Source organism: Mobula birostris, chromosome 15 (genome assembly GCF_030028105.1).
Source record: "Mobula birostris isolate sMobBir1 chromosome 15, sMobBir1.hap1, whole genome shotgun sequence".
NCBI lineage: Eukaryota > Metazoa > Chordata > Chondrichthyes > Myliobatiformes > Myliobatidae > Mobula > Mobula birostris.
Window position 1 is genome coordinate 27624093 of NC_092384.1, and position 26255 is coordinate 27650347.

Below are 26255 nucleotides of genomic sequence, written 5' to 3' on the forward strand. Positions count from 1 at the left end.
TCAGATAGGGTTAGTGATGGTTTAGGAACAAGGGTCAAAAGAAAACAAATTAGTAATCCCAACCTGCTCTTCCCTTGAAGTTTTGCACATTCGACATCTGAAATTATTCTTTTGCTTGTTATAAAGCGTCTTTAAAATAATTAATCCCATTTATAAATTATTATTTTCCTGACTAGCACTGAAAGAAAATGTTACATCACTTTACTAGCCACGTCATGAACGTGTTGATGAAACGCCGTGCCAGATGATTCATTTTCTTTTAAAAGCTGCAAGCAAAAACATAGTTGTTGGACTTTTGAACTGGTACAATAAAGCAAAAGATTTTCATCACATCTTTTGCAACTTAATCCTTTTCAGTGAATGTATGTAGAGTTGGTCAAATAAGATTGCAAATTTATGACCAAATTGTAGATTTTGATGCGGTTCCAAACCATAATCCTCCAACTACCTGTTCTTGAAAATTAGACACGCACACTTTCCATAATGAATCCAGAAGTATATCCCACAATACTTCTATTAACATACTGTTCAAAAAGCTTGGTCATGTTGCTGAAATAATAACAATGTATCCATGGACAACTGATCATACAAACATATATAAATCTCACCTTCAGATCAGAGGATTTAAATAACATGTCATAAAATCTGTCACCAACAGTTTAAAAATATTTGGATCACGGTTGCTCTCCAAAGGAGGAAATATCATGTCCTTACATGATCTCGAGTGTATGTGGCTTCAGATCTCATCTAGTCAGCTGTTAACTGCTCTTTAAAATGCCCATGCTACTAAGCTATTAAAATGTCCAACTGATAGGATAAATAAAAACTTCCTAGTGGCAGTGGGAAAAGACTGCAGCAGTTTTAAGGTAACAAAAGCAGCACCATAATTAGTGAAGGGCAATAAAGTCTACATTTCAGTAACTAATTAAAAATTAATTACATTCTCAATATACACCAGGACATAATGCATTATATACAAAATTAGTTTCTTCTTAGTTAATAAATGACTGTTTAACAAACATTTTTCAACAAATTATACATTTTTTATTTCATTCCCTTAGCAGCAGTGCCAGTGGAATAAGCCCTTGAATTTCAGAGTTTTTATTAAGTTCAAAAATTTTGTTCTATAAGCCTTTCTGAGATGCATTTGAAAATAAAATCTAGCATGGAATTTTATGCGCCAAATTAATAGCAAATCTGAATATAATGCATTATCTCAGATAAAATGAAAATACAGCTTGCTTAAATTTGCAAAGTAGAGCAGAATTTCAGTGTTTTATCAACCATTATAAAAATAGCCATGCAGTCCCGTTATGCTATTTATAGTCAAAATTTTTAAATATCAAATATCAATTAATGAATATGCAAATGCAATATAAATTCACCAAAATGAAACAACACATGAAAGGCAGGTAAATGGTTTATTTACCAGCTGTACAGCACTACATTAATTAGATGCTTTACCCTAGCTTACACAAACCCATTGAAAGAGTATTTTTACATTGCTTCCTCATCAGCATGACTCCCTGTCCTTCACCAAAACAGTACAGCCACAATAAAAATAAACAAAATCAACCCAGAGTCAAATGCTAAAAAGGGGCAGAAAGCAGATTTAATTGCAATTCATCTAGAACAAAAAAAATTCATGTTGATTCAGCAAATAAAGCATATGTTTTCTGACATACTTCTGTGGCACATCTTTCTCGTATCTGCAACAGCGCAAACTTCATATTACTTTATTTTGCATCACAAAGCACAAATGGATATAATCAATCTTCAGAACTCTGCCTTCTAGTTTTAAAGGATTAGTTCCATCATGCCCTCTTACAAATATATCAGATACATGAGGTTCAGAGAAGCAAAAAGTAATAGGTGGGAGACAACCAACCTATAATGGAAATAAGTAATTAAAATTTACAACATTAAAATCTGCAATTTTAAAGGGATCTGTAGTATGCTGTGAATGTGCTCATTACAATTTGACATTTTCTGCTCTGAACAGCTCAATTTGCAAATTCTTTTTTTTACATGATTCTGCACATATTCACAAACATGGAAGAGTTTGACTCTTTGTGACAAATAATCTGTAAACGTCTCAAGCAGTGGTTAAAATGTTACTCTCCTGCACTTTTGATACATAATCACTAGAAAAGATTAAAATGTAAAAAAGTTATCTACAACAAGCATGACCATTTTTGAGATGCCCTGTACAAAAAAAAGGCAAACACACAACAAACGTCAGTGTTACTATGGGTGGTCAGTTCTAAAATAATTCATGTACTTGGAACTTAATTTAACAGTAACACAAAGATTTGAAATCAGTGATTTGCACTGTGAGACATCCAACTATTGCAAAAGAAACCAAAAATTGTCTTACCATTTATTACCAGGTTGCACAAAGTCATAGCTATTCTTCCAAAAATTCACAATTCATTTGTATTTAAAGTTTACTACAAGTCAAATTTCCACCTACTCACCTCTTAAGTAAGGCAGGATTTTTATGGTAAAAATAGCCTTTGTTCTTTGCAACATATATATATCACAATATTTCGTGCCACAGGAAAACATTCCTCTTATGCAAAAGGAGCTACGGCACAGATACTGTACACAATTGTTATTTAAGGACAGCAAACTAGTTTGCTGGCCGGTGTACATAAAGCGTACAAAGCATCTCATGGTGTACCATTTCAGTACTGAGAAATTATTCAGAGAAACATATCGGGGACATTTTTGACAAATAAAATAACAATTTCTGATTCATAAATAGCATTCTATGCTATATGAAGGGACTAGACTATATTCATTTAGCTTCCTGATGAAAAATTCTCTAGTACTCAAAAGGTTAAATGGCCTAAATCATTTCATATAAGCATGTGTCAAAGCAAAAAAATACATGTTTATTTTATTCCGTAGGGCCATATTATTAGCATGCCTGGCCTTCCTCCATCACCGGTCCATCATACTAAGGATCATCTCTGGTGTGATGTCTCCATTCTGAGCCTCAATTCCTGCTTGTGCCTGTACATCTTCCGCCTCAGGCTCTTTCTTTATTTCAACAATGATGTTTTCAATAGTTGTAGTCCCAGGTTCTTGTAACTGTTGACCCGTTCCTGTTCAGAAAACAGAACAAAATTAGAACTAGAAGTAAATGTGTCTTGAACAGAACCATGCTTTGGAAGCTGGGGAATTGAACAAAAGTACTTCATTCCAACAAGAAACTGGACAAGGAGAAGCAAATGTTACACGGACTATCTTTTTACATTGAAAAGACGCACATGACAGATCTGTTTGACAGTCAGCGTCTTTTTCCTCTGGAATAGTTAAGTGCCAGGAATTTAGTACCACCCTTTTGTAAAATACTGATATCTGCACCTTTACACAGCCTGGTTCCCTGTTTTTCTCAAAATAATTTCTGTTCTTATTCTTCTACTTTAAATATTTGTGAATTTTAGTTTGTAATGCAAGATGCTCATTCGGGATCATACCAAATGTATTAATTAATCTCACTATCTGCTTATTCCTTTTTAATTTCCTCAGGCTAGAGAATATAATACGAATTCTTCTCCTTAACCTGTGTAATGAATGAATATTAACTTAAGAACCCCTTACGCCTGTTTCATCATTCAATAAAATCACAGCTTATCCTGCTCCACTTTTGTTCTGATTCTCCTAGTAACCAAAAACCTATCACTCTTAACAAAATTCAGAGAATGATGATCCCCATTCAACAGAGATTCTTATGATTTTTGTTTTTTAAAAGTAGCGCTTCACATAAAGAAATGTCTTCACACCCAACTTCTTATTTCAAGCCCAATTCCACTAGTTTTATACTCCCAACTACAGGAAACATCTCAGTTTCTACCAATTCCTTTTAAAATCGTGTATGCCTCACTCATTTTCCTAATCCTAAGTGAACAGAGCCAACATTCCACAAACGTATCCTTAGAGGGCAATTCCTCAATCCAAGTAGCAATCCAGGGTTTGCTTCCAGTGGAAGCATATTTTGCCCTGAATATGAAGGACCAAATCCATGCACAAGACTGAGAAGCCTCAACAAACTACTATACAATAGAAGCAAACTTGCCTTCCTTTTGTTTTCAAACCCGCTTGCTTTAAGTCAACATACCACCTGCCTTCCTACTTTTTTGTGGTAGCTTTCATCATCCAGTAAGCAGTATTTATTAATTTGTCAGATAAAAGAATAGATATATTTTTAGACTTTACTAAGTGAACCTCACATTTTCCAACATAATGCTCTATTTACAACCTTATTAACCCTGGTTATATTATATACAACCAGTCAACTCTGAGATCCATTTCCACTATTTCAATTACTAATGAACCCAAGAAATCTTGCTGGCAAGCAAGCCTTATGTTCTCAATATTGAACATAATTAAAACTATTACTAAAGGATGTAAATTGTACTTAAAAAGTGTAAATATAAATTAGTAGAAAAAGACTTTTTTCCCTAATCTCCATTCAGGAAATCCTCAGTCCAGAGACAGGTACATTTATAATATCAGCGCAACATACACAAAATGCTGGTGGGCCTCAGCAGCCCAGACAGCATCTATGGAAAAAAGTAAACTGTTGATGTTTTGAGTCAAGACCCTTCATCAGCTTCTCTTGTTTGTACATTTATAGTACGCCAGAACTGACAGTCACTGGATCAGAGACTGAGGAATCCAAGTAGAATTGGGCTATGCCACTGGCCATCATGTGGAATTCACTGACAAAGCAATGACTGATGAAAAGGAATATCTTAATTTAGCATATCACGATCTTAAAGTAGCAATACTGTCAAGTCCAAGGCTTGCTTGTTTTAGAATCAACATCAAACTGAACCTATTATGCTGATCAATAACAGACTGAATCCACAGTTAATGCTGTCAACATATTATTGAAGAACATCAAACCACTCAAAGGCAAAACTATATGTAAAACAAAGACAGACAAGCTCTAGGTCCAGCATCAGCTCAGTCTGGAACCAAGCCAAACAAATCAATTTCATCAAGTTATCTGTCCCATCTAGGGTATCAGTTGGGTGTCACCCAAATCGTCCTTAATGGCCTCATGCTCAGAATAAATATGGAACATGCAGGTAGCCTCTGATGCTCAAAATTTTGCTACCCAAAATTTATAAGTGATATACAATAACTGCTGAAGGACAGGTTGTGGCTCATTAATACAACAGTTAACATTTAAACAGGGTCAAAGCTATACCAAAAACAGGATACTTCTGCAAAGTATGTTTACATGAAAACTTTAAAAAAAGCAGAGTACCAGTATTCTTGTTTGACTGATTAGTCTTGCCAGGTGGTCGACCCCTTCGTTTCTTGGCTGGCGTAGGTATTGGGATGACTTCTACAATAGGCGGCTCCTCCTCCTCCTCTTTCTCAGGCTTGCTCACATCTGGCTCATCATCTTCATCACCATCTAGTTCAGGTTCAGCAGTATCATCTTCATCTGCAAAAGTAACGTAATGGAAACAGGAATATTCAAGCATACCCAATTTAGCACTGGACTAAAGTCAACACATTCTTCTAACAATTTTTTGTACTTTGAGCTCTTTTATGTAATATTTTCACTGTTATATGAAGTCTGATATTGCTATTCACAATGGGTAGAATAACATGAATGAATCCAAACAGACTTGAATTTTTCACATTACGAGTCACTAAACACTGAGTAGACATTATAGAACTTTGTAAAAAAAAGCGATTTTAAAAAGGTGCGAAGACCACTGAAAAACACAGAAATTAATTAGATCAAAACACTAACATATTATTGTGCAAAAGACTTAGACACCCTAGCTATTGTACATAAATTTTGTTTTTAGATATTTAATTTTTAAATCGTGTACATTAGTGTGTCAGATGGAATGGCAATGCTTCAAAGACATTGCCAATCTTATTGACTGTAGAGATAATACAGATGATTTTGATTAAGGCTTTAGTCAAGATTATGGAGCTAAGTGTTGAGGACTGATGAATATAATATTACCACTATCAGAAGAGTCTCCTTTCTTGGACTGCATTTTTCGCTTCCTCCCTCGTCCCTTGCTCTTCTTGCGTTCAACTGCATCACCTTCCTCTCCTCCCGGCCCACTGCAATTCTCAGCATGTTTTGTCATTGTATTCTATAAAAAGCAAAGCAAGAAGGTCATCACAAACAATTTTAGTTTTAAAAAGAAAAAAAAACTTCAGGTTACAAAGACAAGTTTTTGATATATAAGGAATTTTTTTTTTTTAAATATTATGAACATCCTAAGTAACACACACAAAAAATGTTGCCTGGCCTGCTGCGTTCACCAGCAATTTTGTGTGTGTTGCTTGAATTTCCAGCATCTGCAGATTTTCTGTTTGCGATCCTAAATAACACACTTTTTTCTTCGAGAAGTGATATTTGCCAGAGTCCAATTGTATATAAGGTATACAGTGGTGTTGGAAAGCTTGTGAACCCTGTAGAATTTTCTCTATTTCTGCATAAATATGACCTAAAATGTGATCAGATCTTCACACAAATCCTAAAACTAGATAAACTAAACAAACAACACAAAAAACATTGTACTTCTTAACTTATTTATTGAGAAAAGTTATCCAATATTACATGTATTTGTTGGGAAAAGTATGTGAACCTTTGCTTTGAGTAACTGGTGTGACCCCCTTGTATAGCAGTAACTTCAACCAAATGTTTCCAGTCACTGCTGATCAGTCCTGCACACTGGCCTGGAGGAATTTTTGGCCATTCCTCTTTACAAAACTGCTTCAGTTCTGGGACGTTGGTGAGCTTTCTTGCATGAACTGCTCACTCCAGATCCTTCACAACACTTCTATAGGATTAAGGTCAGGACTTAGTCTCGGCCATTTCAAAACGTAAATTTTCTTCACCATTCTGTTGTCGATTTACTCATCTTTCAATTCATTGTCTTGTTGCATTATCCATCTTCTATTAAGCTTCAGGTGATGGAATGCTACCCTGATATTCTCCTGTAAAATGCCTTGATATAATTTTTGAATTCATTGTTCCCTCACGACTGCAAGCTGTCCAGGCCCTGAGGCAGCAAAGCCACCCCAAACTATGATGCTCCTTCCACCATGCTTCACAATGGGGATGAGGTTTTGGTGTTGGTGTACAGTGCTCTATTTCAGCAATGTGCATTTTTGCCAAACAGATCAATTTTTGCAAACTTGAGACATGCAGCAGTTTATTTTGGAGAGCAGTGGTTTCCTCTGTGGTGTCCTTCCACGAACACCATTCTTGTTCAGTGATTTTCTTATAGTGGACACATGAACAGAGACTTCAGCAAGTTCCAGAGATTTCTGCAGGTCTTTGCTGTTTACCCTTGGGTTCTTCTTCACCTCCTTCAGCATTGCACATTGTGCTCTTGATGTGTCCTTTGAAGGATGCCCACTCCTAGGGAGAGTAGCAACTGTAGAGAGTTTCCTCCATTTGTGGATAATTTCTCTTTCTGTGGACTGATAAACACTCAGGTCTTTAGAACTGCTTTTGTAGCCCTTTTCCAGCTTCATGCTTCTTCCAAGTTGCTCTGATCGAGGCATGGTGCCCATAAACAGATTTTTTTTTTTTTTTTTGAGAAGAGCAGGCTCTGTCAGTAATCTGACATTGTGAGTCATTTTTATAGGGCAGGGCACCTCCAATCTCATCTCATTGATTGGAGCACTTGATTCCAAATAGCTTTTGTAGAAGGTTCACATGCTTTTTCCAACAAATGCAAGTAATATTGGATTATTTTTCTCATTAAATGAAAAAGTATTATCTTGTTTGTGTTATTTATTTAATTGGGTTCTCTATTTAGTTTTAGGATTTACATGAATACCTGATCATATTTTAGGTCATATTTATGCAGAAATAGAGAAAATTCTACAGGGTTCACGAACTTCCTAGCGCCACTATATAAATGCTAGAAATATATGCCAATCAAGATGCAATAATTCATTTTCAACATAAAATTTCCTTGAATTAACATAGTATTTTTCTACAGTTTTCAGTTTCTGCTATTTGTCCAACTACTCTAATGATTGTATTGTGCCCATTTATTGATATGCTTCCCCACTGGTCTTCCTTTAAACAGGAAGAAGCCGCCTAAGCCAAGGTTCCAGACCCAACAGAAAAAGACAATGGCGTGGTACCCCACCTATCAATAATCCTAATGCCACTGGCATTTAGTAGCACCGATGCTCCTTTATTACATTCATGGCAGAGACAACAGATTTTTCACACACAGATACCTGCTCTTGATGATCAGTTAATTCACAAAATAAGACCTCAATTTCAGACTGTCATTTTAACGGTGTCTAGCATTGATAGTTGTATATCTAGATCATTGTGACAGCCTCTCAAAAGGAATAAGAACATGCAATTATTAAAGGTATGGTGCCATTGTCTGAACTACTGGACACGCAAGAGCGAAAATACGATGAGTCCAGATGGGGGCTTGATAGTGAATATGAATTCAGTGGTTTCTTTTTCTTTGCTGCATGACCTTATGAACTTTTTGGATAGCATATTAATCTCTTGAATTGAAAAATACAGCTCAGGTAACAAGTGCTACAGATGAGGGATAACAAGTACCAAAATATGCTCTAGAAGAAAATCTCATAATATCACACATGAAAAAGCTCATATTAATTTATGAAGGGGCAGCACATCACTTCTTTGAGCTTTACATTTTTCTAGTCAAATTTTTGTACATCGTCATCTTTTCTGAAATATCTTCAGTTCTACCCTACCCTTTGAAACCTCACTGACCACTTTTATTACACATTTACACTTACATCTTTATTATAACTTAAGTCATCCCTTATTTCAGTGCCTCAACATAAATGACACTGCAAAGATGCAAACTATTAGGAATTTTAAACATTAGAATATTAGATACCTTACGAGTGAAGGCTTTGCCACATTTTGTGCACATAAAAGTTGCAGGAATAAAACTTGGATCATGGTAGCGCTTGAAGTGCATGTCCAACAGCTGTTTTTGCCGGAAAGTTTTATCACATTGGCTGCAAGAATAAGGCTTTTCTCCAGTATGAGTACGTTTGTGCATCACCATGTGACGCTCCTGCAGGATGGGAATGAAGGAAACTGCAGCATTAAATGAAGATAGTAAAATGACATCTGCTTAATGTTAGGGATACTTGAGGAACTACTTTTAGCCCTTGACATGTACACCTTAACCCCAACTTTAATTCAAAATCCATACCTGTCACTCATTCATTCTGAAAGAAAACAATTGCAATTCAAAAATGTTGTTCATGAACAAAATTGCTTATTTTCATTCATCTTCAAATAGTGACATTTATACAAGTGTTAGATTATTTTTCCACTAGTTGCACTTCATAAACTGTGTCCAAAATATACCTGCCCTAATTCATTTGAATTTCATTTCAATGTTACCATAGGCACTGACCAACAATGGAAATAAAATTCCCATTTTTTGGCCTAAAGTTGCAATCACCAAAAATCCAAATCTTACTAAATACCCCACCTGCTACCCAAAGTAATATTAAGGATTGTACAACTACAATACCTGTTTACATGCATAATCGCAAAGTTCACATTTGAAGCGTTTCTCATTCTTGTGAGATTTCTGATGTTGTATGAGGGCATATCGCTCATGGAAGACTGCATCACAATAACGGCACTTTTTGCCTGACTCAAGATAGGAATGCTGTTTTCTTAAATGAACACCTGTAAAGAAGATGGTCTGATGAGATTTAACTTGCATTTTATACCATTATTTACCATAAAACAGAGAGAACTACACAAGGATGCCACCTCAGCATCTAATGGAAGTAATGTAGCTTATTTATATACAAGTACCCTAAGTGACAATCTGTGCCAGAGATACATAAACTGTTGCTTTTTGTGTAAGCGTACACAAATCTCCCAGACACAAAATAATACATAGAACAGGGTAACAGGGTATAGGAAAAAGACATGTTACATTAATGCAAAGAACTTTGCTGAAGTTTCATTTTGCCACAGTGGTAATGTAGTCTAATTAATATTTAGTTAAAATTAATAATAAGTTTAAATTGCTCAACGTGAGAAACAAATTGAAATAATGCACAACTTTCTTTAGAAATACCTTGAGAATAAGAATTGAAGTCAAACTTTCTTTGCAATGAATATATCTCATGTTATTCAGAATCTAGTGGCCAGAAAATTAATGACAATATTGCATACATGCAATAACGCAATATGTTGAAGGTAGTGAAGGAACAACCACGTGTCTCAGTCATAATTCATCATTTATGATCACACAGTTCACTTGTGTCTACATTAGTGTCTAAGAAACACTGCATTTAAAAAAAAAATGTGCTACACATTCAACGTAAAAAAATTAGATACTTAAAATTAACGGTGATAATGTTGAAGTGAAAAACCTTACATGAATTATTCTACAATATTTTGATATATTTTTCTCCTGGAAACAGAACAGGAGGAAAGGATAAAAACACAAAAACAAAGGAAAGATAATGGAAAATAAACATCCATCCTCTGACATCCAAGCGCAAAGCAAAAGTGCCTAAACTAGGTACGAGATTAATACTTTGGTAACATCCACAAGATTTAATGAACTATAGTTCATGTGGGGTTAAACATCAGTTCTGAGCACAAGCTGTATGTCTTTAGTTGTTATTTTCTTCGATATGGATTCTGTTTAATATTCAAATTGTAAACTAACTGTAATACTGTTTGCATTAAAACTTGTACAACTGTATTAGAAATAGCGTCTGTCTGGAAACACATCAATAGTTCTCGATCATTATATTCCCCATTTTTGTACAATTATATTTAAATTTTGAAGCTATAAATGCACTTACCCAGATCACTTTTTCTAGCAATAACTGTGTCACAATGTGGACAGTGAAATTTGGCCACATTTTCTGTATGTTTCTGTAAAATGTGCATCTTCATTGTTCCACTTTGAGTGAAGCGAGCATGACAGATGTAGCATTCATACGGTTTCTCACCTGTTTGAGACATTCATATTATAAGAACACACTTTAAAAATGTCAAAATCTGGTAATGAATTGATAAATTACAATACCACACAATAGGCTTCAATGTTAATAATAAAGCACACTAGAATTTTTCAGAAATAATCTTCACCTTTGAAGTTGACCATCTATATTACTGGAGTTTGATGGTTGAAGGAGATCTTTAAAGCTGATAAACATCACATAGTGACAGCACTACTTTGAAAACAAAGAGGCAAGTCCATGCATTTGTCCAAAATGTAAGACCTACACCAGTATGAATTCTGTTTATCACCCTCTTTCTAGAAGAGGCATATTTCAGAATAAAAACTGTTGCTGAGGATTTTGAAAAGTATCAAACTATAAATATAAAGCATTGAACATAAAGTAACATCACCAATCATTTACTTTACGAGGAATTAATGATGCACACAACTGAATATTGCCAGCTAGGCGTCAGGTAAATATTAATTACTCTTTTATGTCACAACTTAGGTGCATACGTAATAAGTTGAGAAATAAGCATTGCACTCAATTGCAAATAGCAGAATACACTATATATTACTGTACCAGAGTGTGTCCTCATGTGTCGTTTCAGTTTATAGGTGTCCCTGCTGGCATAGCTACAAAGACTACATTGGAACGGGCGTTCTCCAGTATGAGAGCGAATGTGACGCTTTAACTTACTGACCTGAAAACCAAAACAGATATTTCACCCCCTTTTAATTTGTTTGACCAATAATCAATTCTAACTATTGCCAGTATTTACATTTTGCTGCCCAATATCACTAACAAACTCCCTAAAATGCATTATAATTTTACGAACACAAGAGATCCTGCAGATGCTGGAAATCTATAGAGACACACACAAAATGCTGGAGGAACTCAGCAGGTCAAGCAGCATCTACAGAAATAAATAAACAGTCCACGTTTTGGACCAAGACCCTTCTTCAGGACTGTTTTTAAAATGTAATAAGGTGGAACAAAGTAAAATGATAATAATGGAAAATAAAGCATAACAGCTAGAGAGAGTGTAGTACAGGTACGACATCATGACGAGGTAGCCTGTGAGGTCAAGAGTCCTTCTTATCATTCTAGGGAAAGATTCATTTAGAAATCTGATAACTGCAAAGTAGAAGCTGTCTTTGAGACTGGTGGTATGTGCTTTCACTTCTAGGAACTCAAAGCTCTCAACCTTAATATTATTGATGCTGAGAGAAGCACGTCAATGACCAGCTCGTTTGCTTCAGTGACACTGATGGAAAGGCTGTTGTCATAACACCATGTTACTAAACACTCTATCTCCTTCCTGTACTCCAACTTTTGGTTGTGTGAGATATGGCCTAATGTAGACTCTTTCGGAATAGATAGTCAAAGATCTGTAGCCTTGTGGAAAATGCAGCATGGGAAACTGGCCAGAAAAGCATAAGACAGAGTAGAAACTGAATGAATGGAAACTTCAACGAATGAACTGAGGTACAGAAGGCAAACAATGTTCTTAAAGGTCAAGAAAATGAAGGGTCAAAATCAGATGATGCAGCAAATCTGCACCCTACATCACACATACACAAGATTTTCGTGATGAGGGAATTCTATCTGAACCTTGCAGATATTACGACAACAAATTTTAATTTCATTCTAATGCATAAATAGAACTTCAATCTGACATTTACTATCGTTTCATGAACCTAATGAAGACAAAGATTTAAAATTTTATTCTTACCTCCACACTAGCATAGTCACACATTGAACATTTAAAAGGTTTCTCATGGGTGTGTTTGTAGCGACGATGCCGTACCAACTCCCCACTGGTCACAAATGCCATATCACAATCAGGACACTTATGTGGTTTAGTACCTACAATTACAAACATCATATTGTTCTCATTTCATATCATTCCTCTTACTATGTGCAAAATTATTAGTAGTGAATCCTTAACTTTTAGCTTTATGAACTTAAACCATCTATTTATCACCTACTACTTTAAATATTTTTTTAAACTTTACTAGTCAAATTTAACTAAACTCATTTTTCAAAATAATCCCATTGAAAATTTTCATTCATGCAGATCCATACATAGTTGAAAGATCAGCTTTATTACATGCACATAGAAACACAGTGAAATGCACCACTTGCATCAACGACCACAGTCGAAGAACATGCTTGGGGCAGCCTGCCTCTGGCACCAACATGGCATGCCCACAACTTATTAACCCTAACTGGTTAATCTTTGGAATATGGGAGGAAATCAGAGCAGCTAGAGCAAACCCACACAGTCATGGGGAGAGCATACAAACTCTTTATAAACAGCAGGGGGATTTGTACCCTGATTGCCGGAGTTGTAGAGTGTTATACTAATTGGTAAACCTCTCTATACTTCTGTCCTGTATTGGTTGCATTTCTGTAAGCAATAAAATGGTTAACCAATGGATCATAATCAAAATTCATGAAAGAAATATCTAAGATAAATGCAGCAAAGATGTTTCCACTGATAAGTGAGACTAGAACTAGAAGCTATTGCCTCAAAATTCAGAATAGATTTAGAACAGAGGTGATGAGATGCTGTTTTTCCCCAGAGTAGTGAATCTGTCCAATTCTCTACCCAGGGAAGCAGTAGAGGCTACCTTATTTAATATATTTAAGACAAAGTTAGATATTTTTGTCAACTAGCTGCACCACTTCTATGAATGAATGGACTACCTCTGGCATAGATTGGTTCTGCATGCTATGTACTGATATAAATGTCTTCTAAAGGAAACCTGATCACTTCTAATTATGTCTCCATCATGGTCAAGTTATCTTTCATTTCTTCTAGCCAAATGAGTAGAGTTACTTTTTGTCAACAGAAACTGCAAACTTTTCCCTACATTCTAGATGAGATTTTAATTTGTTTGTACATGGAAAAAAAAGTTTAATAGGTAGCTTTTGAATGAAACAATGAATATACATATAAACTAACTTGTGTGACAAATTATTTTCTGAGCTAATATACAAATCAAACATGAACTTAACACAATACACAGGATTTTTTCCCATAAATCTTGTGCAAAAACATAGAACTATATTCTGGCATTTATAATTTTGAAATATTCCAACACTATAAATACTTAATTCAAAGTTAGTTTTGTTACCTGTGTGTGTGTTGAGATGATTTCTCAACAATGTGACTGTTCGAAAAGCTCTCCCACAAAGGTGACACTTATGCGGCCGCTCATCAGTGTGGCTTTTCATATGACGATCTAAATTAGAACGTCGGGGGCAAGTGTAGCTGCACAATTCACATTGGAATGTTTTCTTTACCCCTAAAGTAAAAAGAAACATGTTTATGTTCAATTATATGCCTCATAAGAATACATTTTTCTACAGGAGATAGGGTATAAAACTGATTACAAAAGCCACTGTTCACAATTGTCTTCAACATAAAATTTGCTGTTCAGAGTCTACTATACCTTCTGTGTATGCAACAACTTCTAACCCAACGTCAGCAAAAGCAAAAAGCAAAGATAATTGACTACAGGAGGAGGAAGCCGGCCAGTCCCACTTGGGGATCAGCTGCTTTAAATTCCTTGGGAGCAGAACACAAGCGCCATCAAAAAGGCAGCATGAATGCACCTCTTTCTTCTTAGAAATTTGTGTAGATTCAGCATGTCACTAAAGTCTTTGACAAACTTCTATAGATGCATAGTGGAGAGTATTGTAACTGGCTTCATCACAACTTGGTATGGAAAAAAAAACAATGCCCAAAAACATAAACGTCTACAAAAAGAGATGGATATAGCCCAGTCCATCACAGACAAAGCTCTCCCCATCATTGAGCATATTTACATGGAGTGCTGCCACAAAACAGCAGCATTCATCAATAAAGATTCTCACTATCCGGCCATGATCTCTTCTCGCAACACACACAAAATGCTGGTAGAACGCAGCAGGCCAGGCAGCATCTATAAGAAGAGGTACAGTTGACCTTTCCTGCCTGGATGCTTCATCAGAATTAACTGAAAGAAGAGATAGTAAGAGATTTGAAAGTGGGAGGGGGAGATCCGAAATGATACGAGAAGACAGGAGGGGGAGGGATGAAGCTAAGAACTGGAAAGTTGATTGGCAAAAGGGATACAAGGCTGGAGAAGGGAGAGGATCATGGGACGGGAGCTCTAGGGAGAAAGGGGGAGGGGAGCACCAGAGGGAGATGGAGAGCAGGCAAGGAGTGATTGTGAAAGGGACAGAGAAAGAAAAAAGAGAAAAGGAAAAAAGGGGGGGGAAATAATAAATAAATAAAGGATGGGGTAAGAAGAAGAAGAGGGGCATTAACGGAAGTTAGAGAAGTCAATATTCATGCCATCAGGTTGGAAGCTACCCAGACGGAATATAAGGTGTTGTTCCTCCAACCTGAGTGTGGCTTCATCTTGACAGTAGAGGAGGCCGTGGATAGACATGTCAGAATGGGAATGGGACATGGAATTAAAATGTGTGGCCACTGGGAGATCCTGCTTTCTCTGGCGGACAAAGCATAGGTGCTCAGCGAAACGGTCTTCCAGTCTGCGTTGGGTCTCGCCAATATATAGAAGGCCACATCGGGAGCACCGGACACAGTATATCACACCAACTTCTAGCTACTTCAATCTGGCATAAGGTAGGGGAGGTTCAGGTCCCACACCACTGGGTTCAGGAATGGTTTTACCATCAAGATCCTGTACCAAAGATAACTTCACTCACAACTCTTAACCAATTCTACAACCTACAGAATGACTTTCAAGAACTCTACAACTCATGTTCTCACTATTATTTATTTTTCATTTTGACATTTTGTCTTCTTTTGCTCATTGGCTGTTTGTCAGTTTTTAAATGTATAGTACTTCATAAATTCTATTGTATCTCATTATTTTCCTGTAATTGCCTGCAAGATGAATCTCAAGGTAGCGAATGGCAGCATATGCATATTTTAATAATATTTGACTTGACTTATATCGAGGATACTTTACTGTCTATGATAGTGAAAGCACTGAGCAGTGCATGATACATTTATAAACTGATGGAATTATACACAAGACAAAAAACATATCAATTCTAAAAACAGCATTCATGGAAAAATTTACCACCATGACCAGACTTTGAAATATTCTATCAAATATGAACTAATGATGATTTAAAAGTGGACCAATATTTATGAACAATTTAGGTATCACACTCACAGCATCTGAGTAAGGACACAGAAACAAAGAGCTTCCATGTTAAGACAAATGATCCAGTTAATGAAATTCTTACAACAGATAGAAAGCGTTTTGTATAACCATCTAACAAGGAATAAAGTTGCCAAGATCATTAGCTATGAGGTACCCTTCCATTTTTGTGAAGCAAAATATAGTAAGGATTCTTGCCTGTTTTGGTCCCTCCGAAAAGAAAAACTTCATTTTCCCTCTCTCAGTTAATTCAGCATGGCCTACTGGGTAAGCTCCACTAAGTCAATGTATAAACTGATTCTGGTAATAATCTTGCAGGTGTCTTGAAACTTTAGCTGAAAATATTACCTACAAAGATAACAAGGCCCTATTTATACAAAAACAAGCTACTCCAGATGGTAGAAATCTAAATTATCAAAAAATTACAGAAATTTCAGTTCAAGCAGCATCCGTAAAGAAAGACAAAACCATTGACCAAAATATTAACTGTGTTTTGCACTTTGAAAGCCCTCAATCGGTTTGTACTTCCAGAATATTTTGTTTTAAAGATATACTTATTTGTACAATAAACTTTATGTTAACAGTAGAAAGAGATAAAACTAAATAGACAACATTGGCACCTCAGCAACAAATTTGTACAAAGCATAACACACCCAGCCCAACTAACCTGGCTAGATATTTTTCGTAACATCAGATAACTAGTGTCTATATTGGGATAGTTCTGAAGTAACAAAAGCCTGATGCTGTATTTAGAATTCTAAGTCCCTGGTGTTCTACCAGACAACTCCACAACAATCCCCGAGTTTGCCTCATCTCAATAGCAGACAACTCTTGACAGCTCCCCACAAAACTACAACTTTTGCCACCACCTCCATGGCATAAGAGAAATTAACCACCCAAATGTTCCTTCCCAAGTCAGACTTATTCTTGACTTGGAAAAATTCTGCCATTCCTTGATCACCAAGAACACATTGGAGAATGAGCTTCTATAGGAACCCAACAGGTCAAGCAGCATCTGTGAAGGCTAATAGTGAATCAATGTTTCAGGTTGAGACTCTTCATCTGGTTTAAGTCAGGTTGTGCACAATCTAACATCATGTACATTGAATTCTTTGATTTCAGTAACCTGCACTCATTTGGTCCCTTTTTCTCTTTCTGATTTACCTAAGTCCCATAATACACACCCATCTTTCCAAATTCTACCCTACTCCCCCCTCCCATAAATCCTATCGCCTAGTTTCTTCCATCACCCCCTTCAGCCCATCATCTAAACAATCATCCCACTGGACCCCTATCCTTCCCCCATCAATTCCCTCCTTCATTTGGTTGCGCTCCTCACGTTCTTTCTTATCACATTCCATAACTTGAACCGTTCATTGTCCTGATTACCTCGCAACCCAGCCTGTCGCTGTCTCTATGCCACCCATCGCCAATAAATCCCAACTCACCAGGATCCATCTATTGTTTCCCAGCTCTCCCCCTCACTTCTTTAGATTGGTTATCTTGCCTCTGCTCTTTCAGTTTATTTCCCTCCTTGAAACTGCCTGCCCTATCGGGTATCTTCAGTGGTTTGTTTTTAGCTCCAGATACTCGTATCTGCATTTTCTTGTGTCTCCTCAAACACTCTACCAAACTGTGGGAATTTATCAAAAAAAAGGGATAAGCAATAAATGATAACCTTGCCACTGACACAAAGAACCCCGTCAAGTTTTTTTAAAAAATATCAATATGGTTATGAAAGGAAAGAAACATAGAAAAACTGCAGCACAATACATGCCCTTCGGCTCACAATGCTGTGCTGAACATGTACTTACTTTAGAAATTACCCAGGGTTACCCATAGCCCTCTATTTTTCCTAACATTAACAAGCAATTTTGAGTACTTTTGAAAATATAACTAGTCAATAAATAATTTAATTGAATTAGATAAGCAATATACTGGTTCATGAAACTGAAGGTTAATACATTAACTTGAGTAGCAGACTGAAATAAATGGTTCACCTTCAAGAAGGAAAGCTGCAACAAGCAAGGCACTAGAATCATTGCTGGATCTGAGCCACTTACAATCTATTGTTGTGAATTAGATGAGGTGTCCAAGCAAATTTTTTTTTTGCAAACTTGGGATTTAAAAAAGCTGAAAAATAAGTTGGAAAAGGACCCAAGAAATGCCTATAAAGTAAAATAGGATAGAGATCTTGCTACAGCTCTTCAAGGCTTTGGTGAGACCATTCCACATGGACAAGTGATAAGAGAATAAACCTTTGGAACTCAAAAGGCATTAATCACTCAGAAACGAGGGTGCTGAATATAAAGACAGGTACCCTGATATTATCCAATGTAGATGGAGAAATCAAATTCGGAATTTTGTCTGTAAGTCAAGGCAAGCATTCAAAACAATATAAAAATGTTGAATCACTATGCTGAGAAAAAGTCAATGAGAAAAGTGATAAAATCTGACCTAATTACAGAGTTTAAGCATCACATCAGAATAAAAAGGTGTACCGTAAATAAATCAGAAATCATCTGAGCAAGTAGCAGCACGTGACTAACAAAGTTATTAACCAGAGAGTTTGAGAGCAGGAGATTTAGAAGACTGTAAAAACACCCATGACTATATTAAAAAAAAGAGGAATATAAATAAATGCAGGTACGAGACACAAAAACAGGAGAAATTGTAATGGGCATAAGAAACACCTGAAAACTTGAACAAATATTTTGAATTACTTTTCATTAAAAACCATTTTTCCTGATGTTTGCATTCAACTGCTGAAACAAAGTAATATATTTCTGCACTTACAGTGTGAAATGCAAACTGACTGTGACTGACTGACTTGACAGTTGAATTAGTCTTGTTGAAGTTCCCAGCATTATTCAGGTGAGAATTGTGTCAGTGGACCAAAGGAGCAATAAATTATCACAGGAGGGCAAACCTGATGCAGGATGCAATATTTCACATTTAAGCTTCAAATGCCTTTTTTATCAACTTTGAGCATAAACATATTAGGGTATTGTGTAAATATGATTTTAGGTTTTTTTATTATTTCAGCCTTTTTGATTGATCTTTCAATGGCTCAGATGAACAGTCAGAACACCATCAAGACAGGGTGAGGGCATAACTTCCCACTTGCGAACTTCATCTCATGGAATAGCTGCAACAGTCAAGTCTTAACAGAGTTGGACTTGCAGTGATATGCAAACAGACAGTAAGCCTGGGTGGCATGCGTTCAACTTAATAAATGGGATTGATTACGTAACTGAGAAGGTATGTAGCTTGCCAGAGAGTTTAGAACCTGGGAGAATGATCATTAGGAAAACTAACTTTAAAAAGGATGGTTACAAATCTTTGGAATTCCCCATCTGGGGCAGAATTAAGTATTTTCACGGGTAACATTTCCAGACTTTTAGTCAAGGTACTATTGGGAAAATGGACAAGGCATACAATCAGCCACAATCTCACTACATTATAGACCTGAAAGACTACATACCCTTTTACTAAATTATAGGGCATCCTATAGCTACAAGAACAATTCCTGGCTCTACAGTGCTATGTATCTATTCAGTCAACATGAATGGATCAGAACATGATAAGATCAAAAGACATAGCACAATTAAGCCATTCAGTCCATTGAGTCTGTGCCACCATTTCATCACGACCGATCCATTACCCTCTCAGCCCCACCCTCCTGCACACTCCCAATAAACTTTCATGGCCTGACTAATCAAGAACCTATCAAGCTCTGCCTTAAATGCGCTGTTACTTGGTCTCCTCTGACGCCTGTGGCAACAAATTCCACAGATTCACCACCCTCTGGCTAAAGAAATTCCTCCTCATCTGTTCTAAATGGACGTCCCTCTGTTTAGAGACTGTGCCCTCTGATCCTAGACTCACCCACAAAAGGAAACAACCTCTTCACATCCACTCTATCTAGGCCTTTCAACATTTGATGTTTCAATGAGATCTCTTCTCATTTTTCTAAATTCCAGCAAGTACATGCTCAGGGCTTTCAATAACTGCTCATTTGCTAACCCTTACATTCCCGGAATCATTCTCCACTGAACCCTCTCCAATGTCAGCACATCTTTTCTTAAATAAGGGGCCCAAAACTGCTCACAATACTCCAAGCGAAACGTCACCAGTGCCTTATAAAAGCAAGGATCTATGAATTGAATTGACTTACATCCTTCAAATACATGAGGAGTAAAATTCTTTACGTTACATCTCGATTCAAATGTGCATTTATAGTAATTTATAATAAATACAACAAGATAGTCAATATAACATAAAAATTCATGCATCAGCATGAATTCAGCAGTCTGATGGCCTGGTAGAAGAAGCTGTCCCAGAGCCTGTTGGTCCTGGCTTTTACGCTGCAGTACTGTTTCCCGGATGGTAGCAGCTGGAACAGTTTGTGGTTGGGGTGACTCGGGTCTCCAATGACCCTCCGGGCCCTTTTTACGCACCTGTCTTTGTAAATGCCCTGAATAGGGGGATGTTCACATCTACAGATGTGCTGGGCTGTCCGCACCTCTCTCTGCAGAATCCTGCGATTGAGGGAAACACAGTTCCCATACTAGGTAGTGATGCAGCCAGTCAGGATGCTCTCAATCATGTCCCTATAGAAAGTTCTTAGAATTTGAGGGGCCATACCAAACTTCTTCAACTGTCTGAAGTGAAAGAGGCACTGTTGTGCCTTTTTCACCACACAGCCGGTATGTACAGACCACGTGGGATCCGCGGTGATGTTTATGCCAAAGAACTTAAAGCTGTTCACCCTCTCAACCCCAGATCCAATGATGTCTATAGGGGTTAGCCTGTCTCCATTTCTCCTGTAGTCCACAACCAGCTCCTTTGTTTTGTCAACATTGAGGGAGAGGTTGTTTTTTTGACACTACTGTGTCAGGGTGATGACTTCCTCTCTATAGGCTGCCTCATTATTATTTGAGATTAAGCCAATCAGTGTACTATCGTCAGCAAATTTAATTAGCAGATTGGAGCTGCGGGTGACGATACAATCATGGGTATACAGAGTAAAGGAGGGGACTTAGTATGCAGCCCTGAGGGGCACCTGTGTTGAGGGTCAGAGGTGAGGGAGCCCATTCTTACCACCTGCCAGCGATTTGACAGGATACTCTAGTCCTCTTGAAACGAATGCTAACACTGCATTTGCCTTCCTCACCACCAATTCATCCTTAACTTAACCTTAAGGAATGTTGCACAAGGTCTCCCAAATCCCTTTGTACCTCGGATTTTTGAATTTTCTCTCTTTTAGATAATAGTCTATGCTTTTATTCTGTCTACCAAAGTGCATGGCCATACACTTCCTGATACTATATTCCATCTGCCACCTATTTACCCGTTCTCCAAATCTGTATAAGCACTTCTGCAGCCTCTCTGCTTCCTAAACACCACCTGCCCCTCCATCTTTACTCGTAGCCAAACTTGGCCACATACCCATCAATTTCATCATCCAAACCATTGACATACAACATAAAAAGAAGCGGTCTCAACAGGGACCCCTGTGGAACACTAGTTACCAGCAGCCAATCCAAAAAGGATCACTTTATTCCCACTCTTTGTCTCCTGCCAATCAGCCAGTGCTCTATCCATGCTAGTATCTTTCCTGTAAAACCCTGGGCTCTTGCCTTGTTTAGCAGCCTCATGTGCAGCACCTTCTGAAATTCCAAGTACACAACATTCACCAATTCTCCTTTGTCTATCCTGTTTGTTACTTCTTCAAAGACTTCCAACAGATTTGTCAAACAAGATTTTCCCCTTGAGAAACCATGCATATTTTATCATGTGCCTCCAAGTACCCCAAAACCACATCCTTAACGAACGACTCCAATACCTTCCTAACCACTGAGATCAAGCTAACTGAACTCATTTAGAACCATCAGGTCCAGGTGATTATCTACCTTCAGTGTCCTAAAATCCATCTCCCTAGTAAGAGCAACTTCTGCCCCTTGACTCCCTCAAACTTCCGGCATACTACTAGTGTTTTCTACAGTGAAGACTGATGGAAAATACTTAATCAGTTCATCCACCATTTCCTTCTTTCCCATAACTATTGCTCCAGTGTCATTTTCCAGCAGTCCAATATCTACTCTCGCCTCTCTTTTCTCTCTATATAAAAACAATTTCTATCATTTTTGTTATTATTAGCTAGCTTACTTTCATATTTCATTTTCTCCCCTCACCTTTACTTTTATTTTCAAGTTGCTTTGTTTCGGTTGTTGAAAATTTCTCAATCTTTTCATTCCCACTAATCTTTGCTTTATTATATGCCCTACCTTTTGCTTTTATGTTGGCTATGACTTCCCTTGTCAGCCATGGTTGCGTCATCCTGCCTTTAGAATATTTCCTCTTCTTTGGGATGTATCTATCCTGTGCCTTCTGAATTGATCCCAGAAACTCTAGCCATTGCTGCTCTGCCATTATCCCTGCCAGTGTCCCCTTCCAATCAACTTTGGCCAGGTCCCCTTTCATGCCTCCGAAATTCCCTTTATAATATTGATTCCTCTGACTTTAGCTTCTCCCTCTCACGTTACAAGTCCAGTCTATCTCATACCTGGCTCATCCCTAATCATTACCTGTTTATTACACCACACCCAATCCAGATTTGCTGATTCCCTAGTGGTCTCAACCACAAGCTGCTCCAAAAAGCCATATTGGAGGTATACCACAAATTCTCACTCTAGGAATCCAGCATCAACTTGATTTTTCCAATCTATCTGTATATTGAAATCCCTCATGACTAATTTAATACTGACTTTTTGACATGCTTTTTCTATCTCCTGCTGCAATGTGTAGACTGCATCCTGGCTACTGTTCAGAGGCCTGCAATAATTCCCATCAGGGTCTGCTTTTCCTTGCAGTTTCTTAACTTCACTCACAAGGATTCTACATATTCTGATCCTATATCACTTCCTTCTAAGAATTTGATTTCATTTTTACCAGCAGAGCCACTCCCTCTCCTGACCACATGCCTGTCCTTTTGATAAATTGTGATTCCTTGAATATTAATTTCCCAACTACAAACATCTTTCAGCTAGGACTCTGTGATACCCACAATGTCATACATGCCCATCTCTCACTGCACTATAAGAGGGGGGGAAAGGGGAGGAGGGGTCGCATTACTGGTCAGGGATACTATTACAGCTACAGAAAGGGTGGGTAATGTAGCAGGATCCTCTCGAGTCAGTATGGGTAGAAGTCAGAAAACAGGAAGGGAGCAGTTACTCTATCGGGAGTATTCTACAGGCAAACTGGTAGCAGCAGAGATACAGAGGAGCAGATTGGGAGGCAGATTTTGGAAAGGTGCAAAAATAACAGTGTTGTTATCATGGGTGACTTTAACTTCCCTAATATTGATTGGCACCAGATTAGTTCCAATGGTTTAGACGGGGCAGAGTTTGTTAAGTGTGTCCAGGACGGATTCTTGTCACAGTATGTTGATAGACCAACTAGGGGGAATGCCATACTAGATCTAGTGTTAGGTAATGAACCAGGTCAGTCACAGATCTCTCAGTGGGTGAGCATCTGGGGGACAGTGACCACTGCTCCCTGGCCTTTAACATTATCATGGAAAAGGATAGAATCACAGAGGACAGGAAAAATTTTTAATTGGGGAAGGGCAAATTATGAAGCTAAAAGGCTAGAACTTGTGGGTGTGAACTGGGATGATGTTTTTGCAGGGAGATGTACCATGGACATGTGGTCGATGTTTAGGGATCTCTTGCAGGATGTTCGGGATAAATTTGTCCTGGTGAGGAAGATGAAGAATGGTAGGGTGAAGGAACCATGGGTGACAAGTGAGGTGGAAAATCTAGTCAGGTGGAAGAAGGCAGCATACATGAGTTTTAGGAAGCAAGGATCGGATGGGTCTATTGAGGAATACAGGGTAGCAAGAAAGGAGCTTAAGAAGGGGCTGAGGAGAGCAAGAAGGGGACATGAGAAGACCTTGGCGAGTAGGAAAACCCCTAGGCTTTCTTCAATTATGTGAAGAACAAAAGGATGACAGGAGTGAAGGTAGGACTGATTAGAGATAAAGATGGGAAGATGTACCTGGAGGCTGTGGAAGTGAGCGAGGTCCTCAATGAATACATCTCTTCGGTATTCACCAATGCGAGGGAACTTGATGACAGTGGGGACAATATGAGTGAGGTTGATGTTCTGGAGCATATTGATATTAAGGGAGAGGAGGTGTTGGAATTGTTAAAATACATTAGGACGGTTAAGTCCCCAGGAACTGATGGAATATTCGTCAGGCTGCTCCATGAGGTGAGGGAAGAGATTGCTGATCTTTATGTCCTCAACGTCCACGGGAATGGTACCGGAGGATTGGAGGGAGGTGAATGTTGTCCCTCTGTTCAAAAAAGGTAGTCGGGATAGTCCGGGTAATTATAGACCAGTGAGCCTTACGTCTCTGATGGGAAAGCTGTTGGAAGAGATTCTTAGAGATAGGATCTATGGGCATTTAGAGAATCATGGCCTGATCAGGGACAGTCAGCATGGCTTTGTGAAGCGCAGATCATGTCTAACAAGCCTGATAGAGTTCTTTGAGGAGGTGACCAAGCATATAGATGAGGATAGTGCAGTGGATGCGATCTACGTGGATTTTAGTAAGGCATTGGACAAGGTTCTGCACGGTAGGCTTATTCAGAAAGTCAGAAGGCATGAGATCCAGGGAAGTTTGACCAGGTGGATTCAGAATTGGCTTGCCTGCAGAAAGCAGAGGGTCGTGGTGGAGAGAGTACATTCGGATTGGAGGATTGTGACTCGTGGTGTCCCACAAGGATCGGTTCTGGGACCTCTACTTTTCGTGATTTTTATTAACGACCTGGATGTGGGGGTAGAAGGGTGGGTTGGCAAGTTTGCAAACGACACAAAGGTTGGTGGTGCTGTAGATAGTGTAGAGGAGACATTGATAGGATGCAGAAGTGGGCAGAGAAGTGGCAGATGGAGTTCAACCCAGAGAAGTGCGAGGTGGTACACTTTGGAAGGACAAACTCCAAGGCGGAGTACAAAGTAAATGGCAGGATACTTGGTAGTGTGGAGGAGCAGAGGGATCTGGGGGTACATATCAAATCCCTGAAAGTTGCCTCACAGGTAGATAGGATAGTTAAGCTTATGGGGTGTTGGCTTTCGTAAGTCGAGGGATAGAGTTTAAGAGTCACGAGGTAATGAAGCAGCTCTATAAAACTCTGGTTAGGCCACACTTGCTGGAGTGTCCAGAACTGTGTCCAGTTCTGGTCATCTCACTATAGGAAGGATGTTGAAGCATTGGAAAGGGTGCAGAGGAGATTTACCAGGATGCTGCCTCGTTTAGAGAGTATGGATTATGATCAGAGATTAAGGGAGCTAGGGCTTTACTCTTTGGAGAGGAGGAGGATGAGAGGAGACATGACAGAGGTGTACTACATATTAAGAGGAATAGATAAGAGTGGATAGCCAGCGCCTCTTCCCCAGGGCACCACTGCTCAGTACAAGAGGACATGGATTTAAGGGGTGGGAAGTTCAAGGGGGACATTAGAGGAAGATCAGGGAGTGGTTGGTGCGTGGAATGCACTGCCTGAGTCAGTGGAGGAGGCAGATACACTAGTGAAATTTAAGAGACTACCAGACAGTTATATGGACGTATTTAAGGTAGGGGTTTATATGCGAGGCAGGGTTTAAGGGTCTGTACAACATTGTGGGCTGAAGGGCCTGTACTGTGCTGTACTGTTCTAAGGCCTGTACTGTGCTGTACTTGTTCTATGTTCTATCACCTACCTTATTTCATATACTCTGTGCACTCAAATATAACAACTTCAGTTCTGTATGTCACCTTTTTCAATTTTGTCCCCCTTTTACACTGCAACCATCTCACTGACAGCAATTTTGCCTGTCCTCCCTGATAGTCTCACTATACACTACCTCTGCCCGTAAACCAACATCCCTATGTGCAGCCCCATCACTGACTCCCAACACTCCTGCCAAATCAGTATCACCTCCTATCTATGATATACCATGGAAACAGAACAAAATATATTGCAGTTATTAGGCAGAGCTACTCTAACCCAGTACTGC

General features: G+C 38.2%; 1 protein-coding gene across 2 annotated transcripts in view; it reads right to left on the reverse strand.

The window, feature by feature from the left end:
• Nucleotides 1-1402: 1402 nt before the first annotated feature.
• ctcf (CCCTC-binding factor (zinc finger protein)) overlaps nucleotides 1403-26255 on the reverse strand; it is a 30977-nt gene continuing 6124 nt past the window's right edge. For both annotated transcript variants that reach the window (XM_072279511.1, XM_072279512.1), the window contains exons 3-11: nucleotides 14142-14312; nucleotides 12734-12867; nucleotides 11581-11701; nucleotides 10855-11004; nucleotides 9555-9715; nucleotides 8904-9086; nucleotides 6005-6140; nucleotides 5285-5467; nucleotides 1403-3110 (exon numbers count right to left, since the gene is read on the reverse strand). In XM_072279511.1, coding sequence (XP_072135612.1) covers nucleotides 2947-3110; nucleotides 5285-5467; nucleotides 6005-6140; nucleotides 8904-9086; nucleotides 9555-9715; nucleotides 10855-11004; nucleotides 11581-11701; nucleotides 12734-12867; nucleotides 14142-14312 — 1403 coding nt within the window. In that variant the 3' untranslated portion in view covers nucleotides 1403-2946. The remainder of the gene's footprint in view (nucleotides 3111-5284; nucleotides 5468-6004; nucleotides 6141-8903; nucleotides 9087-9554; nucleotides 9716-10854; nucleotides 11005-11580; nucleotides 11702-12733; nucleotides 12868-14141; nucleotides 14313-26255) is intronic.